Source organism: Rhipicephalus sanguineus, chromosome 8, assembly GCF_013339695.2.
Source record: "Rhipicephalus sanguineus isolate Rsan-2018 chromosome 8, BIME_Rsan_1.4, whole genome shotgun sequence".
Lineage (NCBI taxonomy): Eukaryota > Metazoa > Arthropoda > Arachnida > Ixodida > Ixodidae > Rhipicephalus > Rhipicephalus sanguineus.
This window is the reverse complement of record NC_051183.1, coordinates 55,562,155-55,581,316: the sequence shown is the minus strand read 5'-3', so window position 1 is coordinate 55,581,316 and position 19,162 is coordinate 55,562,155. Positions and strand designations below refer to the sequence as shown.

The 19,162-nt window shown below is 48.6% G+C and overlaps 3 protein-coding genes across 8 annotated transcripts in view; 1 reads left to right on the top strand and 2 right to left on the bottom strand.

The window, feature by feature from the left end:
* Nucleotides 1–19,162, bottom strand: part of LOC119401936 (serine/arginine-rich splicing factor 5) — a 168,421-nt gene that overhangs the window by 11,556 nt on the left and 137,703 nt on the right. For 2 of the 3 annotated variants that reach the window (XM_037668968.2, XM_049418460.1), the window contains exon 1: nt 828–969. The exons of the other annotated variant lie outside the window; for it this stretch is intronic. The gene's annotated coding sequence lies outside the window, so the exon portion shown is untranslated. Of the gene's footprint in view, nt 1–827; nt 970–19,162 lie in introns of those variants that run through there. 3 annotated transcript variants of the gene reach the window in all.
* The window catches only part of LOC119401935 (serine/arginine-rich splicing factor 5), a 164,071-nt gene continuing 147,669 nt past the window's right edge, over nt 2,761–19,162 (bottom strand). The window contains exons 2-10 of one of the 4 annotated variants that reach the window (XM_049418457.1): nt 10,290–10,343; nt 9,484–9,608; nt 8,841–8,911; nt 8,323–8,409; nt 7,552–7,621; nt 4,677–4,750; nt 4,485–4,586; nt 3,800–3,970; nt 2,761–3,256 (exon numbers count right to left, since the gene is read on the bottom strand). In XM_049418457.1, the coding sequence (XP_049274414.1) occupies nt 2,953–3,256; nt 3,800–3,970; nt 4,485–4,586; nt 4,677–4,750; nt 7,552–7,621; nt 8,323–8,409; nt 8,841–8,911; nt 9,484–9,606 (1,002 nt within the window). In that variant the 5' untranslated portion in view covers nt 9,607–9,608; nt 10,290–10,343 and the 3' untranslated portion in view covers nt 2,761–2,952. Of the gene's footprint in view, nt 3,257–3,799; nt 3,971–4,484; nt 4,587–4,676; nt 4,751–7,551; nt 7,622–8,322; nt 8,410–8,840; nt 8,912–9,483; nt 9,609–10,289; nt 10,503–19,162 lie in introns of those variants that run through there. The other 3 variants (XM_037668965.2, XM_049418456.1, XM_037668959.2) reach the window with 3 other exon arrangements.
* LOC119401932 (chromatin-remodeling ATPase INO80-like) overlaps nt 11,110–19,162 on the top strand; it is a 255,790-nt gene continuing 247,737 nt past the window's right edge. Inside the window, 2 exon segments of the mRNA XM_049418455.1 lie at nt 11,110–11,278; nt 16,743–17,224. Of these exon segments, the coding sequence (XP_049274412.1) occupies nt 16,751–17,224 (474 nt within the window). The 5' untranslated portion in view covers nt 11,110–11,278; nt 16,743–16,750.

Genomic DNA, 19,162 nt, shown 5'->3' with positions numbered 1-19,162 from the left:
CATTCAGCAAGTCTACGCGGCGCAACGCGTTAACAGGAAAACAAGCACCTGATAGCAGCTGCTGCATTTTGCTTTTTTCGCCGACTGGATTTTTTTTTTTTTCGTTTCATGGCGGCGTGGGCGGGCATGGCGATTAGAACGCGGCTAGCGGCCATTTTTATTTTGTCTCGTTCGGCCGGTATTTTTCCAGGAGGAGCACTTTCGCCAGCTGTTCAGGTTTCTTTCCTATTGAGATCTGGCAAGCTATTCGCGTCGCTAGGCCAAGTAGACGGGACAAATAAAAAAGGAAGATACCCTCACTCCAAACCTCCTCACATCGGTGCGACTACGTTGATGGCAAAATTAGCAACCATACCTGGCTTTCCAGGAAACGTTAATTTGCACTTTTCGCGTCCCCAGGCGAGTTTGGACACGTAATTTCGGTTGTTGTGAGCAAGCACTACAACTTATGCTTCGTTAAAGGTTAATATTTGCGTCGAATATGCCAAGGCAAGAATGGAGAAACAAGCGAGGACGAAGGAAACAATTACGATTGAATTGTTCCAAACTGCGCAAAAGTACAAGTTTAACGTCACTTAAACCGCTGGTTTCTAAGGAAACGAGCCACGCTAAGGAAGGCGCAAAAGCGGCCACCGACAAATATGCATGCAGCGTCGTTAGTTTAAAAAGGAGGCACTCAAAAACAACACACGAGAGAGCGACCCTCCTAAGCCTTCTCGAAATATGCGTCGCCGATTTGGCCGCTGTGATCAGTAATGGTTAACGAAGCCACGTTTGCGTTAGACGCGGTGAGACAGCGGTTCGTTGGAAGGCAGTGTAGTACTTACCGGGTCTTCGCGATGCGAAAATAATCAGCGCTGCAGTTTGCTAACCATAGGCCTTCTCGACAGTACGCAACAAACACCTCCGGCTCTGTCGATTCTTTCTAGAACACAAACAGAACCGTGACGTCACGGACGTCTGGCCTACGTCACAGGTGTCACCTGACAAAAAGAAAAGAGCAAGAAAAAAGGAGCTGCAAGGTGCTTGATAAACAACTGCGGCAAATTTCGAGAAGTGCGAGTCGTAGCGGGTAGCTACGCTATTTGTATGACCTGAGAATTGATACGAACTGCGCCTGTACGAACACGCAAGAGGTTGATTAACGATCTCGGAGGCTGTAATGTAAAATCTCGGAAACCTCGCTTGATCGAGCTGGCGTGCTTATTTTAACGGATCCCTTTTAATTTTGCTTTTTTTTCGTGTGTGAGTCCCTGCGCACTATCCAGCCTCAAAAACAGGAACTCGTCGGCTGCAGGAACGTTGCAACCTCGTTTTTGCAGTAGGTGGTGTCTACAACATGGCGACCATGACACATTTTTGGCGCTCGCAGTGTACGAAAGCATTACCTTCGAGATTCCTAGCTTCGAGATTCCTCTAGGCTGTGCACGTAAATGTGTGTGTGACCCCCAAAAAACGCACTGCCGAGGCAGCAACGTCAGCCTTTGTACTCATGTGCCACAGTCCAAAAAGGAAGTGCGCCCTCTGTTCCATGAAAAGGTCTACGTGCGCTACTGTTCCCAGCTGTTGCGCGTGCATGAAGAGAAGTCACGAGAAACTGTTGCTGGAATTTTGGGGTGGCGGCGCCTCGTCTTGCCGTCATCAAATCTACCGTGGATCTATGGTGGTTAGACATCGGACGCTGTGAACGCCAGCACAGTGGCACTGTCGGGAACGGAAAGTTGGAACGCACTCATTTTTCGGTCGATCTTACGCCTGCATCCAAGAGCGCCTTTCTTTGCCAACTTTGTCGATATTGTGTGCGCTGAAATCAACCATATGTGACTGCCCACAGTCACGCACAGCGTGGAAGCTAGACATGCAAGGCATTTCCGTGTCCTGGAGAGTAACATACGCACATATATCTGACTCAATCGCGTGCACGGCGTGCAACTCCATTCTCATCTGGCTTTCCACATTAGCTAGCATCGAAAACCGGAAGCCCACATGACATGACCAAACCAGGAAGCTTCAGTTTCACGTATTTTATTTTCGTTGAAATAAAAATTTTTTTCTTTGCTTATGATCCATAGACTGGCTAGTATGGCAGTCCATGGAATTCTCAAGATTCCGCGAAGTTGCAGACCAGGTTCTTTCAGTACGGTAACATGTACTTGATCGCTGTTGAAGCGGTGGCATACCCTTGCAGTCTTCTCATTTTGTCATCATCGGATTTCTTCAGCTGACAAATCACTTCACCTCATTCATGCGCAACTTGAGACATCGGCTTCACTGCCGCACCGACGAAGTCATCCCCGCACCACTTGACTGAGCGGTACAGCCTCTGCAACAAGCTTGATGGAACGGATGTGGCTTGCCCTCATTCCAGACGCTGCCACGTAATGTCCAGCGGAGAGCTAACGGCACACGCGCCGGTAACGGCCGCATCTTCTTCTTCAGTGGTGGTAAATCTGCAAATGGACTAAGTTCATTACTGCCGTACTTTAACGGGAAATCTTTCGTTTCCTCACAGGAATCCGCCCTTTTGTTTCACGGGGCATACGCCTTTCCCCTAGCGGGAAAGTCGCGGAACGCTGTGGTAGGATTTTTATATTCTGGCGAGCTCCATTGTACCGAATCAACCCGCTAAGTTCCGCCCCACTACCAAAACCGCAGCACATGATGAAAAAAGGATTGCAGCACATTTCTAACTGCTCCATTCTGGAAAACTTATTTTGCTGCACTGAAAAAAATTCCAGGTAGCCATTCATAGTGCGACATACATGATGGTTTTATTACATGCCAGTAAATGAAAATATACAGGTCACAAGGTAGTACTATATACAGAGTCCAGGACAGGTGTATGGGAGGCCCTGAGAACATGAAGAGGAAGCGAGGACAATGGCAAGAGAGCAAGCAAGGCCTGCCCATCGATTAGTTGTGCAAAAGTGAATGGCAGATCCGCACGCCGCTTCAACTGCTGTCGTTGGAGTTGTCCCCGTTGTTCTTGATCGGAGACTTGGATCGGGACCTGGAACGGGAGCGAGAAGCCGAGTGGTGGCGGTTGTTGGTCTCTGGAGACTTGCTGCGGCTGCGGGACTTGCTCTTGGACTTTGATTTCGACTTGGAGTGGGACCGTGAGCGTGATCGGCTGGCAGATCGGGAGGCGCGTCGCTTCGGGGGCGGGCTTCGGGAGCGCGAACGAGAGTGAGAAGCGGACCGTGAACGGCGCTTGACAGGCGACCGGGAGTGGCTTCGTCGCTTGGCACTCCTGGACCTGTGCAGTTAAAAGAATTGTGCCGATGAGAATGGCTGCCATTCTTCCGACAACAAAGCAACAGTGAAGAAAGCACTGTGGTAAGAGTTCTTTCAGAACGTTGGCACCAGTTTTCCGGCATGAAGAATTGGACCCGAAAGATAAAGTCATCACAGAACTCTGTACCAGTGTCGATAAGGCATAACTGTGTTGCAACCTTGCGAAGTAGAGTTGTGCGCAGCAATACAAAATGGACAGCAAGAGGCTTATACCATACCATCAAATACGGAATACTTTGTTGTTTCTCCTTGATTGGCCGTTTCGAGATATGTCACACTTTGTGCTGTGGGCGGTGCCCCCCCCACGCGGGTGGGCAGCATGAAGTGCAACAACACAGAACAAACAAAATAGTATTCCATATTCTGTGGTAAGGTACAGGCCCTTAAGTTGTGAGACTTTAAACACCGCTCCTCATGGGCATACAAGTCGAGGTAGTCATCAATGATATCTAGCCTCTTCCCCAGTACCTCGCAAGATGCCACAAGTGTGTTAGGACAAACAAACCTTGACCGACTGCGTCCACGGCGGCTGGCGCTCCTGGACCTAGAACGGGAGCGAGACCTGCGCTTGACCGGGCTGCGGGAACGGCTACGGCGACGGCTCCTTGAACGAGACCTGGTTGGGCTGCGGCGGCGCCTAGAACGGGAGCGTGAACGAGAACGGGACCTGCTGCGCCTACAGAAAGACACAGACACCAAGCAATCTGTCAGCACAGACTGCGCATTTACGATAGGCCCATTTGATTTGGCAGCACATCCTGCACCGGTTCACCAGTCTTTGTCCTTTGTTTAGCTAAGTGCAAGGCAAGATCAACACCAGGTAAAGCTTCTCCTGTGCTCACATACGCATGTGCAGTGGTGCATACTGCTTGTCGGCAGCAGGCGGCAAAGCTCAGCACCACGTATCATGTACAAATGTGAATATCTGGCAATGGGTGCCAAGTCGCTTTCGATCGCATGGTTTATCTCTTAGAACGCTTCCCAGACAGCAGCTACAAAATAGAGGGTGGCAAAAGCGATAAAGAACAGCAAACATATGCCCTTCTGATACAAATGCAGATTTGTCCGACAGCCGTTGACTGCAGCAATTGACTTCCATTTGCAATGATCCAAAGCACTGCATTCTGGCAAACTGGTTCAGGAAGCGCAGACAAATTGACTATGCATATCGTCAAGGGTGCTTTACAAACCTCTTCTCCTCGATGAGGCGGATTCGCCGTCCGCTCAGGTCAGTGTTGTCCAACTTGTCCAGTGCATTCTTCATGTCCGAGTATGTGGCGAACTCGACAACTCTGCAAAAACAACAGGTAAGCAACGACATGAGCCTCCAGCGAGCACCTGGCTGCAACACGAGCACTCCAGAGTGTGGAAACAAGTCGTACCCTTCGTTGCGGCGGAGGCGATGGGCATCTGCGTAGGTCACCTCGCCAGCTTGCCGCATGTAGTCTTTCAGGTCCTTTGCAGAGAAGAAAAAGAAACGGACGACAAGGTTACACACGGCTAGATTAGAAGGCCACTTGCAAGTGCCAAACAAGAGAGACAACACCCCAAACAACAAACAGGAACTTTGAAAGTGCATCAGGCACCAGAGCAACATGTAAAAGGGATATGTTTAACTGTCACAGGCTCCATCCACTAGAAAGTGGTAAGTAATTTCAAGGTTTGGGTGCCAAAGCCACAATGCGATAAACTTAATTCTGGCCAGCTAGGGTTCTTCAATGTGCACTGGATTTCGCCCACGCAGAAATGCAACTGCTGTGGCTGCATAGTGAACCTGCTTAGCAATGATACATCATGGTCAGTAAGCTGCCACAGTGGGGAAGCAACCAATCAGCCAGAATATGAACCACTTGAGATACGTGCTGGCATATGGCCTTGAATTTGGCGGTCAAGCGTTGCAGGGCACTGATGTGAACGTAGCCTGTGGCAGAAATGGCAAATGGTTTGCACGCTCGGCACACTGAAACAAGTTCCGTAACTCTGTGCAGTCAACAACAAAGAAACAATGCGATGTGGCCACCAGGATCTCCAAGGCTGGAAAGCTGCAAGAAAGAAGAACCATCGCCGCCGGCCCCCGATGTCCACGGCTGGAGGAGGAGGAGGCTGTTCGCGCAGGCACAAATTTGGAAGGTGATGCGTATTGTTTTTTGTTTGTTTGCGAAAAGGTGGAAGGCGTCGTAGGTGATTTACCTGGCACCACCCCACGAACCCAGGCCCAGACAACCAAGGCAGGGGGTGGGGGACGCAGCCAAGAACACCGAGCCAAGCCCTTCACACGAGGGTAATGCCACACCAGGCAGGAGGAGGGGGGCCGCAGGCCATTCCCACAAAAGGGGGGGGGCTCTCTTCTCTCCATCCGTGGCAGAGGGTCCAAAGGCCAGGCCGCGCAGTCGCCCAATCAGAGAAAGACGACGCCCCCGGTGGCCGTCATCTACTGTAAGCCCCCTCATCATTTTTTTTTTTTTCAGAGGCAACGACATATGCCTACGCCCCCATTTGCATTTTAAAGCCAGTCGAGTACGACGACGAAGAAGGCTGCCACGGTCCCTCCGAGCGGTTGGTCCACCGCAAACACCCTAGGAGGAAGGGGGGGTCCACCACGCTTTACCGGTCCTCCACACCAGGATGGGGGGGGCGCTCTCATCAAGCCTTCATCTCAAGGGGGGTTAAGGAGGGAAGCCTGCCGCACCGATCCGCGGGGCGCACAAAGGCTCGCTCCCCCTCTGAGCAGTGCGAGAACAGAACACACACACGGCCCGTTATTGGAGTCTCTTCGTCACAAGGCGACAGAAAAGCTTAGAACTTAGCCTCCACCAAAAAGTGCCGCCTAAATAACTGTGCCTTGTTAAACCAGCTTCAAAAAGCAACACTTGCATGTGCACCCCAATCCTAAAACACCTTTTCCTGCTACTATACTCGCGGACAACTTTTCTTGGCAATGAAGGGAAGGCTAGAGAGCCAAACTACGCGTGTGTTACTGCTGAAGATTATAGTCCCACAATTGCATCCGTGTTCTGCGTAATAATAATAAAAAAAAAACCACCATTTTCTACAGGGCGCTGTTTGAAGAGAGTCAGCGCGCACCAAGGAGATATTTAGATTTGTTTTTATTTATGCAGTGACATTTCGCGTTTTTGCACGTCTGAAAACGTCGCACCTTTCACGTGCACCTCACAGTCAAAATGGAGTCTGTCTTCAGGTGAGCGCTCGTCACCCTCCAGCTTTTCTGACTCGCCGAGGGAGCTTGTGACGGATTTCAGTCACAAATGGCTGTGTAAGCCTGCGACGGCCACTCGAATAATCAAATGGCCGTCATAGGAGGTACGGAAGGTCTACAAGCCAAAACTAAATTCGAAACGCGCGCCGAACCGGACTACTTCGCGGAGCAGCAGTCCGGTTCCGTAGCTCCGCCCCCCGTAGCCTTTCCTTCATTGCCAAAAAAAGTTGCGAGTATAGCGTAACCTCTGCCGTGCTGTTATGTCACTAAAAACCAACTTGAGGCTGCAATTGTGCAAGCACTCAATAATTGAACATTCTCGTCTGCCACACGCGATTGGCCGAGGTTCGAGCCAAGACCTCTTGTTCGCAACGTTTACATGAGCCTCTGCCAATCTTGTGGAGAGTACAAACATTCTATTATAGAAAGCGTACAAGATTGTGCCCAAAGAAAGCCTTTAGCAGCTATCGGTGGCAGGTGATTGGGTCCTACTTCAGAGAACTTCCCATTACAATGCACTATTTTTGAGCTACAGCTTTGATGGAGCAATGAGAGTTCCCGCTATCCCAGCTACTATCAAAGCTAAAGCCTTATTGAAGAGCTGTGCTAAGAGTATGCGAGATGCTAGTTCTGGACGGCTAAAACCAAGCGCGAAATAAAGGAGAAAATTGACAGAATCATTGCAAAAGGCACGCTTGCCGCAATGATCTCTTCATGGCTGTATGCTTGTACTTAACTGCATTCTGCAGACTGTTGGGAACTGTCTATAGCCTTATCGAAGTACTGGTGCAGATGAGCTACAGATCTCAACGCATTACAGTTATCTGGAAGTGTGATCCCAACTACGGCAAAATGAAATATTCCAGAGGTCATCCAAGTTGCAGCTAAATGAGTATGTAGGCGCCATTACCAAAGGCTGCGCAACCTCCCACTTACCTAACCTAGCCTGAAAAGACATTTAAAGGTGTCCACAGTTGGCCAAAATTCTAGCACTAGAAAATGCGTGCAGAACAGTTACATGAACTCCTAGGATGCCTCACCTGCCAGCTCACACGGCTGCTCAAGTTCTCAACTGTCAGCTGGTACTCTGTTCTTGTTGGTGGGCCATAGCTGGAGTGGGAAAAAAAAAAGTAAGAAGCACAGCTCATGAAGGCCAAAGAGATGTGAAGGTATAACATTAGAACACGAAGCAAGCCACGTGTTTCCTGAAAGCTACCTCATGGCAGAGATTGCATGCAAAGTTCAAAGGTTACGCTGGCGAGTGCAGTTGCCATGTCTTTCAAAGAGTGAGAAAAGTTAAATGAGGCACTGTGGAGAGTCCTTTCAGAACGTTGGCACCAGTTTTCCAGCACAAAGAGTTGGTCCCGAAAGATAAGTCATCACAGAACTCTGCCACGGTGCCGACGAGGCAAGACTGAGCTGTAAGGCCCACAAAGGTGTGCCCTCTATGCAAATGCAACATTTCCTTAAGAAGCACCACTGCAGAGGCTACACTGAAACCTCATTATAACATAGTCGCATTTGACACAAAAATACCTTCGCTAATCTCAAAATTCGTTACAAGCGTACATTCGAACCACTGTAGCCATTACCGATGCTATTCTTCACTTCGTTATAACCAATAATTCGTTATGTCCGTGTTCGTTATATTACGGTTTCTCAGTGCTCAGTTTTCCTGCCTGTTACCTTGCTCAGTCAGTGCTGGCCTAGCTCCCATAGAATGAAATGTATTGGGAAGCCCCTACAGCAGGGCGATCATGCAATGCTAAGCGACAAATGCAGCACTTGAACGTCAATGAGGGACTACCAACCGGCGCCTTGGCGGGGACCTGGATGCAGCACGTGAGCGATAGTAGTCTGCTCCACGCCGGATTCCACGAGCCAGCTCTACAGAGACCCTGAAATAAAAAAGGGAGAAAATTATCGTTAGTGTTATGATAGCAACTACATTAGGCAAGACACAGTACAAGCACAACAATAGGGAGGCTAGGGCAATTGGCGCTCTTTGTCAAGCAGAGATACACTTCGTCAGGGCTGTTCATATGCGAAAGCACACAAATTGGGCTTCTAGCCGATTACACATGGGGAATGGGTAAAAGGCTGAGAAATAAAAACGTCACCCTGCCTAACATGAATTACCCCCCCCCCCCTCACCCCTTAATAGGATGTGGTTTACACCCTGCACTAGTGACTGGCATGTAACTAGCATTCGCGTTACAGATAGAAGTCGCCTGAAAGGTAACTGGTTAGCGGTTATCATTACCGGTAACCAGTAACAGCCTTAAAACTGACACATCTTATCAGTTGCACAGAAATTAAGATTACTTACCGGTCCCCGAGTAGCTCCTTCCCGTTCAGCTCGTAAACAGCGTCGTCCGCATCTCTGTGATCGTCGAACTCCTGCGTTGAGGTTTGGATGCAAAAAGTGAGTGCTGCTGCCTTCAGATGCGTGAACACGACAGGCTGGAGAGCGATTACATCAGCACAATGGTTTCCGGCAGCGTCAGTTGGACCCGAAAGATGATTTGTGAGCTCATCACAGACAGTATTAACAAGATCCTTTGCTAAAACGAGACTTCCATGTCACTCAAAGAGTACAGCTGCGCTCAACATGACTTGCAACATGCGTGTGGCCCGACAGATAAAAAAGGTACACGGGGCCGCCACTGGTCCTGTGTACCTTCTTTCGTCCTGGATATTTTGCGTTTTCGATTAAGTGACCAGGTGTTTGATCGTCTGTCATGCAAAAACAAAAGCAAGCGAGCCATAATGTTTATTGCAAGCACCGTTTTGAAGGCTGCTTTTTCACGACTTTGAACATAAATTCACGATACGAGATCGGTTAAAACGCGGTCAACAAAAGGCTTGAAATGCAAGCAGATGGCGCTGTCAGTCAAAAAACGATGCAAAGGTACGGCGTCCCACTTTTCAAATTTACGTCTTTGTAGGTCAAAAACGACTCAAAAACTCACCACAAAGCCGAAGCCGTTCTTGATGCTGATCTCGCGGATGCGACCGAAGCCCTTGAAGAAGCGCTCCAGATCTCGCTCCCGAACTTCGTAGTTGAGGCGTCCGACGTAGACGCGTGACGTCATTTCTGCCAACGACGAGACAAAAGAACGGGGGGGGGGGGGGGGTCATTACTATTAGATCGCGAAAATCTGTGACGTCAGGGTGGGGAATCAATATACGGCTAAGCAGACGCTCGAGAATTCTTGGATCAGTTGGATGTTATCCGCACCACAGCGTACAGCGGTTTTGGTCCCGAAAGATGGACATCACGTGAATTCTCGAGCGTTTGGCGGGCATCGCTCAACGTACAGCGTGGTGTAGAATGTTCTGGCAAGCCATGAGCGCGCCAAAACCATATTGCAAACGGTGCTCACCAGTTAAAATATTGTAGAATAGCGTGGTTAGGCTTAGCACGGTAACGCTAGTAAGATCTTGCAATTGGACAGTCAGACGAAAAGCTGGGCACATCGGCTGCTCGCACAAAGCGGCGACTCATGTTTTACTGCCAATATAAAGATTTGCAGACTTTTAAAGAGGTACCGCTTGTAACCACCGTCGGCACGGCAACGGAAGATGCGCTGAGTCGTTATAAGAGCCTGCACGACGATAAAATTAGAAACGGGGCGGCCTTGGGGTACACACGCTACAGTGGCGTTAGGGTTAGCGAGACAGGCATGGTAGAAGCCTGTTGCGCCTAACAAAAAAAAAAAAAATAAAAAAAAAGAGGAGGGTCGCAGAAGAAAAGCATTTCACTGTCTGTACTCACCCGAGCCGCTTTTGTCGGTGCGAACTCTCGATTGATGCCGAGATATACGTTACTCTTTAGCAAACCTGTTACTTTCCGTGCTTAGAACACGAGTACGGTTAAATAAAGGTGACCTTCCCACCTCGCCGAAGGATTGCACCGCGTCCTACGACTCGCAGCATCAACGGGGATCTCACCAATGGCCGCCGGGGCACACGTGATTTTGTTATATTTGTAAACTCTCGATACCAGACGCCCTTCTATGTCTATAAAGGCTTAACAAGAAAAATAAAGCGTATTTAAAACACAGCGTGAAATAAAAAATTAGAGCACGACTGATTACTTGTAGGATATTTTGAGTGTAGTTATACGTATTTGTAAATCAACCCTAGACGACAGCACTGCGCAATGTACTTCGAACCAAAGAAAACAAAAATTAATATATGCGTACCCTCTTTGCTTCGTACCAAACGGTTGCGTAATTTGTCCATGTTATAAAAATGAAAAAAAAGTTGTAATCAAACAAACGTATCTTCAATTAGTTGTTTGTTTTATACAACATCATTGCTTTATTGTTATTAATTTATTTACTAAGTATTTAATTACTGCTTTCGTTATTTTTACAATTGTGGTGTTTTGCGCTTGAGGCTATGCAGCGCGAGCGCTGCGTAGCGACAATTATTCAAAAGTTCGTCTGCTCAAAATTTAAATTTAAAATTAACAGTTCAACAACTTCGTACAAAAATTAATCGCTCGTGCTAAAAGTTTCATTTACCGCAATTTGACTCGGGCGAGTACAAAGTCTTTTTCGTGTTTTGTTTAGGGGTTCGAGGCTAAAAATGGATATGGCGTGTGCTCGGTCCGGCGCTACCGAAGCGAAGGCGAGGGGAGTCATGGGACCCTTTTCGCACCGCATCTGCGAATCACCACATCGCCATTTTGTGCGCAACGCCAGTCGTACGGCGCGATTCCATGGCCTTCCGGAAGCCATCGCTACTCGGAGCGAGCAGGTAAGGGCTAAAACCTCTCGGACCCCGTCTCCTTTGAAAAGTGAAACCTGCTCGATCCCAAAACGCATGCCCCCCCAACCATCACCGCAGCAAAACACCGGTCCAAACCCCCAGTGCTTCGATTTAACCGCTGCTGGTACCGCAACCAGTCCTGGCCCTTCGCAGGGAGGGCCCGTTTCTTTTTTAGCACCTCGATTGGACTCCGCGTAGGCCTAGACGGGTGTGTTATTCGCGCTGATACCGAACCCGAGAAGCTCGGAACTCTAACACGGGTGTTTTCTTTTACGAATCAGAAAAGGGAGGGGGGTTGTCCTCGCTTCCTATTCGCACCAACGAAAACATGTGCGTTCCTCGCGACACCCTGGACAAACCTTCCGAACCCTTCTAGGGATTTTCCTTTCATTACGGTCAGTTGTGTCGTTTGATAACCTTCGCGTTGCTTAAAGATTCAGCCGGTTCGGAGTCGCATCGTACTCGTGAGGGTCACCCCTGCAACGGGAAAAGACACAGCCGGTGTGCGGTGTGTTACGATCGTTGCTAGGCGAGGCCGGTGACACAGAACTCTCGGGTGAAATGCCGTTCGTTTTCGTGCACTTCTACCGCGACTGAGCGTCTTCGTCTTGCACGTTAATTACAGTGCGCGAACACCTTTTGGCGATAAGCGAGAGCGTTAAGTAACGTGCAACGCTTTCACCTACCGGTTAGATCAAAGTCAAAAAGAAAAAATAGAAGCCAGGTATTTGTAGGGATTCTTGTCGCGACGTTTGCGGAACGGATGTTACGCGGCAAATCAATTTACGGGGATTTCGCGTGCGTTCTGACGCTGCCCGTGTCTTTCACGCACGCACAAAAAAAGACTTCGATCGTTGGCTCATCGTGTTACGCGTGCTGCCTGGTTTGGGAAGACTACGCGAGATGCAAAAAAAAAAAAAAGAGAGAAAAACGTTTTCGGGGCGAGGCAAGACATGCCTGTCTGTGTCGTGGTTTTTCGGTGTGTGTGTGCTTGCGTTGGCTTGTGCGATCTCGCAGTTCTTTTTTTTTTATTTTTTTCGGTTGCGGCAACCACGGAGCGACTATGATCGCGTATTTTAAACACCGCGATGGTGTCTTGACTTCTCTCTTGTGTCCGTGTTTGCACGCCCTGTCTTTTAAAAAAAAACATGAATACCTACCAACTAGCTCAGCTCTCTGTTATTCTAAGCTTTCAAAGAACGCACTCGTTAGCACATGGTGTTTCGAGATCGTGTTTTTATCTTGCTGCCCATGTCAGTGTCACCATGTTAATGTCACTGTACGCACAGTTGTAACACGAGAAATTGAACAAAAACTGGAAATCTAAACTCTTTTTTTTCGCACTCTTGAACAGTGTCTGCAGCTTAGCGTGGGTACGGTGTCGTAACATCTATTTAGATGTGTGCTGTACAGTTAACCTGCGTGAAAAGGTTGAATTAAAAACTGCAGTTAACAGCACAGGTTATCATGTCTTAAAGATTGGACATGAATTGTTCGTTTGTTCCTAACTCATCGCTCAACTATCGGGGATTGTAAAGCTTTGCTTTAAAGGCAAACAACACAACCAGGGATTTGTTTTCTAAATTGCTTGCTACTAAAAAAGAAATGCCATTGCGCACAAGAACTATACAAAACTGTTTTGACATGCCAGACCAGAATTAAACATTTTTTTCAATGTGTATTGACGACTGCTACACAATCTAGTGATTTATAGCGATCTATACCGTGCCGCTGTTTGAAGCTAATAATGTCACTGCACACATCTGGCTTACTGACGAAAGTAGGAAGAAAGTGCTGCCCTTGAAAGCCTGATCAGGAATTACTGCTGACCTGAAGATCGCGGTATCGAATCCCAGCAACATTTCGATGCAGGCGAAGTGCTTGGATTGAGGTGCACGTTAAAAGTGGTAGAAATTTCCGGAGCCCTACACTACGACATCTCTCGTAATCATATTGTGGTTTTGGGACATAAAATTCTAACTACTGTTAATTTAGGAATTTCTGCTTGCCTTTGTCCATCAGGAGTGTAGTTGGGGAGGGGCAACCCCCCCTCGAAAATTTTGCAACTTTGCATATGTACTGTCGACAGCAAAAGTTTGCGGGATGTGCAGCGCGTGGCGGAGCGACGGAAAACTGCATTGCTGCGTCACCTACCGTGATGCGGCGGGTGTTGAGGCTATCAGCCGCAGCCTCCGCGATTAGATCCGGCAACGGCACGTTGTCTAAACGCGCCGTCGCTAATCGCCGAGGCCGATAGCCTCAACACCCGCCGCATCACGGTAGGTGACGCAGCAATGCAGTTTTCTGTCGCTCCGCCACGCGCTGCACATCCCGCAAACTTTTGCGGCCGACAGTAGATATACATGTACACACAAATGCACGCACGGGCATATGTAAAGCATGGTTGAAATCCCCCAGAAAAAAATTTCTGGCTACGTTACTGTTGTTCCTTGTTTTATGACTGTGAGCTGACGCTTATGGCAGGCCATATCTGTGCGGCATGCGTGGCTGGCAAAGATATAGGCAAGTTGGGGATGCAAGCATTCCTTCATGCATCCGCGTTGTTGTGTCAAGCACTGAATGGGCTTGATGCTTGGAAATGACGGAAAGTACAAGTGTGGATTGTAGGGCGAGGGTGTCTAACTAATGATCCAGCTGAGGGAAAAAAAAACTTAGTCAAGCCTCGTTATACCAAAGTTGCATTCAGCATCTTAATTTATTAGTTTATTTCCGCCTGCATCTTTGTTGCGTATCCGCATTCATCTTTATTGTGAACAAGGCTCCTGTTCAGGAGCCAAAACATCTTTGATCTTACGAACTTTTTTGGTCAGTGCCCATTTTTAATCGTTCTCTTATTAGTTTATTCATATTACCTCATCAGCTCAAGGAACACGCTGTTAGAATTGGGAAATACATACATGGATGACAAGTGGTCTCATGCATCAGGTGTTGAATAATAACTGGGAGCCGCGAAGCAAATAAACACAAGGAAAAGGGCTGCCCATGGGGTTAAACATAGGCAAATATACATGCCAGAATTTGGAGAATGAACTCTGGATAGTGAAACTTACGAAGACAAGGCAATAATGCCTTCGCTATATCTGGAATTAGTAGTATGTGTTGGATGCTGATGTTGGCAAGGACCATTGCAGGTTTAGTATGCTATGTCCGTGTTCATTGTGTCGAGCTTTGACTAACCATTGGTATGCTTGAGTAGCACTTGCTAGGAGAGGCTCTTTCCCTGCAGGGGAAATTGCATATGGTGGTGCATTGCACTGTTGCCTTCATCTTTTCACTTAGGCTTAGAACAATGTGTGGATGACCTCTTTGTGGTACCCAAGTCTGATAGCATTCATCTTTGAAGATGAGAGCACAAACATAGTGTGAACGAAACCATTCTACCTTGTGCAAACATTTGCTGGTGCTGGCAACTCGAACTCTCCCATGTGTGTGTTATCCCTCATGGTAGTGACAAGGCCACCAGCACGTTTGGTGTTCCACTTCACCACTTCTCAGCTTCACACCACTTTGTTCAGGACATTATGTAGCAGGCAGCACAGTAGTGAACCCACATATATAGCAAAAGTCATTAGAAATTAATAATAATATCTGGGGTTTACCGTCCCAAAACCACGACATGATTATGAGGGATGCCGTAGTGGAGGGCTCCGGAAATTTCGACCACCTGGGGTTCTTTAACATGCACCTAAACCTAAGTACACGGACCTCAGACATTTTCGCCTCCATCGAAAATGCAGCCGCCGCGGCCGGGATCCGATCCCACGACCTTCGGGTCAGCAGTCGAGTGCCGTAACAACTAGACCACCGTAGTGGGGCAAGGTCATTAGAAATTGTGTTGCTGCTATTTCAGCGTAGACGGTATGCTTATAACGAAATATTGGATGTTACAGGAATGAAAAATTCGTGAACACGGGGTGCGGAACCAACATTTTGACAAGCGGACTTGTCTTCTTCAAGGCTGCAAGAAGGCAAGTCCACTTGTCGAAATGTTGGCTCCAGCGGCGCCACGTGTTCACGAATCGTCAGATGCTACTTTTATTTATTGAGGTTCTGCTGTAACTCGTACTTTGTACAGAGAGAGAGGTGAGAAGATGTTGGCGTTACAAGAAACGTCTGAAAACTTCGAGACATTTGAGGGCTAACATTTTTGGACATAGTGCAGGTTAGGTGCTTTGCCGCGGCAGCCGCATCTTTGATAGAGTTGAAATGCAAGGAATACCTGTGTAGTTAAATTTGGAGGTGCACGTTAAAGAACACAAGTTGGTCAAAATTAGTCTAGAGTTGCCCACTACAGAGTGTTTCATAATCACATTTTTGTTTTGGCACATTAAGCGCAAGCATTCATGTACTCGCCACGGTGCTCTAGTGGTTATGGTACTTGACTGCTGGCCCAAAGGTCGCGGGATTGAATGCCGGCCGTGGCAATCGCATTTCGATGGAGGCAGAATGGTTGAGGCCCGTGTGTCTAGATTTAGGCGCATGTTAAAGAACATCTCAGTAACCTGTGATTCGCTGATGACATTGCATTGATGAGTAACGCGGGAGACGAATTACAGCTCATGATTACTGAACTGGATATGGAAAGTAGAAGAGTAGGTTTGAAAATTAATATGCATAAAACTAAATAATGTGGAACAATCTTGGCAGAGAACAGCGCTTTGCGATAGGTGGCGAGACACTGGAAGTTGTAAAGGGGTACGTCTACTTAGGACAGGTAGTAACCGCGGAGCCGAACCATGAGAGTGAAATAACTAGAAGAATAAGGATGGGTTGGGGCTCATTCGGCAAGCATTATCAAATCATGAATGGTAATCTACCACTATCCCTCAAGAGGAAGGTATATAACAGCTGCATCTTACCGGTACTTACCTACGGAGCAGAAACCTGGAGACTTACAAAGAGGGTTCAACTTAAATTGAGGACGACGCAGCGAATGATGGAAAGGAAAATGATAGGTGTAACCTTAAGAGGCAGGAAGAGAGCAGAGTGGGTCAGGGAACATACGGGGGTTAAGGATATCATAGTTGAAATCAAGAAGAAGAAATGGATATGGGCTGGGCACGTAGCACGTCAGCAGCATAACCGGTGGTCATTAAGGGTAACTGACTGAATTCCAAGAGATGGCAGACGCGTGAGGGGGAGACAGAAAGTTAGGTGGGTAGATGAGATTAAGAAGTTTGTAGGTATAACGTGGCAGCAGAAAGCACAGGACCGGGTTGACTGGCGGAACATGGGAGAGGCCTTTGCCCTGCAGTGGGTGTAGACAGGCTGATGATGAGATAAAGAGCATCAGGTGGTCGGTATTTCCGGAGCCATCCAGTACGGCTTGCCTCATAATCATAACATGGTTTTGGGACGTAGAACCCCAACAGCTATTGTTATTATTACAGGCGTTCATGTAAATATTTTGCATTTTCCGTGCTTCCGGCAGGCTCAATCATGGCCACTAGCCGTACGGCAGGAGGCGGTGGAGGAGACGAGCCATCAACATCCGCCGCAGACGACCAGTCGCCCGTGTTGGCCAAGCCTCTGCACCTGCAGCGCATTGAGCGGGCCGTCAAGCTCGACAGCTTCATCAGCTTCATCCACAATTACTTCTCGACACCCCTCAATGACGATGCCGAGGACACGGAGGCCGAGAGCTTGTCGGACATCGACGAGGACGGCGACGTGCTCAACGGCGGTGGGGGCGAGAGCACCACCCAGTCGGAGACGGACCGGCGCGCCGAGAAGATGAAGCTGTACAACTTCGACAGCGTCAAGAAGAGCCGGCGCTGGCTCAAGAATGTGCTGCTCAGCGACACGTCGTCCTCGGAGGAGGACAACTCGCCCACCGAGGACGACCTCCAGGACTGGCTGCGCCTCCACAAGCTGCGTCAGATTGCCAGGGCTGAGCTCAATGCCGACCCCGAGGTAAAGGCCGTACACTGTAAATTCTTTTACTCTTTAGCTAAGTGTGGTTCAGAAAAAAAAGGTAATCTGGTTTTAAGGCGAAGAAAGAAAGTAAGATCTGGGGGTGTCGGCACTTAACCCACTTGATTGGGCCCATTGCAGCGCACTAAAAATGAGGTCACGCGAATCATGACTTTCAACAGTCCTCCAACTAATGCTTGCTTGTTGTTTCCTACTTCAACGTAGTGATGCCACTTCATATACAGTATAGACCGCTTATAACGTAAGTCGCCGGAGTCGCGAATATCCGCACTATAAGCGGTACCGCACTATAACCAAAACAACCTTTTTCAAAGGCTGCACTTGCGCAAAACGTGTTGAGCATGTAGTCACGCGTGTCCGATAATCGACATATGCGATTTGGGGCGCTTACAACCTCTTAAATCTCCGAATGTTCAAAAATTAACCGCCAAAGACCCGCATTGCCAACGAAATAACACGGGGAAAAAGCAAACAAAACAAAGTGCCATCGCGGAAATTCGCCGACTACCTTTCAGGCCATATCGAGGTATGCGCATTACACAGAAACCATGTCGAATCGCGACCGAAATTTCACGTGCTGAGCGGTACCGATCGTTCGATTTCATGGGCGCGCACGCTATGTCCGACATTGCAATCGAATCCGGAACCACCATTCGAGAGTTGCATGTGCCAACCATGCCATCGTTTTCATTAACGATATGATTCTCTTCCCTTCAAGTGCAGCCCTCGCAAAAAGTTTCGTTGATTCCGCACCAAACCGCAGCTTTTATCGCCCGCGACCGCTACCGAAAAGCAACCATTGCTGATTAGGCCTAGCGTGCGATTCAGCATGTTGTCGTGGGAAGTTTGTCCAAGACAACATGAAGATCGGACGTCGAAAAGATCGCACTCAAGCACTAACCCAAGAACAGCGCGCGCGTGATACGAAGTTTGTGTTCGCGGCCGGGAGATCAACGGCGACAAAAGCCCGCCAAGCTCGTTTAAGTCCGAGCACTGGCAGAAAAGGCGAAAGCTCGCGTCATGAAGCCGCAAATTTGCGGACGAGGTAGCAAACGCGATATCTGTAGCAAGTGTGATAACGACGACGCTTTTACCGACAGGAAACTTACTTTAAAGCGCACTTGATGAGGACGCGATCGTACGTTCCACGCGTAACGCGCTGCCGGCAAGCGGCCGCGGAGCCTTGCCGCCGCCGGTGCAAAGGCTACTCCGTCACCTAGGCAACCACCATCCTTCCCCACTCGGCGAGCCCGCACAGCGCTGCCGCGGTCTTTTTCCTCCCTCCGCCCCTCGTTCGTTCACTGTGCGTGCCCTCGCCCTTCGTAACGACCTCGTCGCTCCCTCCCCAGCGGCGTGGTACCTCCTTTGAGAACCGCACTCGCTACCCCGTTTGTCAGAAATATTTTCCCGCAACCGCATTATAAACGGTATTTCATCTTGGGGGACTGCACAATAAGCGGTATGCGTATACATGCGGTTCTATGGGAGGGTAAACGGGAGTCGAAAAAGACCGCATTATAACCGGTCCTGCACTATATGCGGTTACGTTATAAGTGGTCTGCACTGTATCAAAGAAGTACACTACTCAAGGATTGAAACGTGACTGCGTTGTCTTAGTATAATGACTGCTATGAGCAATTACTTGTGATGACTGCGTCATGTCGCTGCAAATCTGGCAGTTAAAAAGGTAATGTTGGCTCTGATATAAATGTTTGAGTCAAAATTAGGTCAATATGACACGGGCTGTAGATGCAGGAAATGAAAGTATGTATGTACTGTCGACAGCAAAAGTGTGCGGGATGTGCAACGCGTGGCGGAGCGACGGAAAACTGCATTGCTGCGTCACCTACCGTGATGCGGCGGGTGTTGAGGCTATCGGCCTCGGCGATTAGCGACGTCGCGTTTAGACAACGTGCC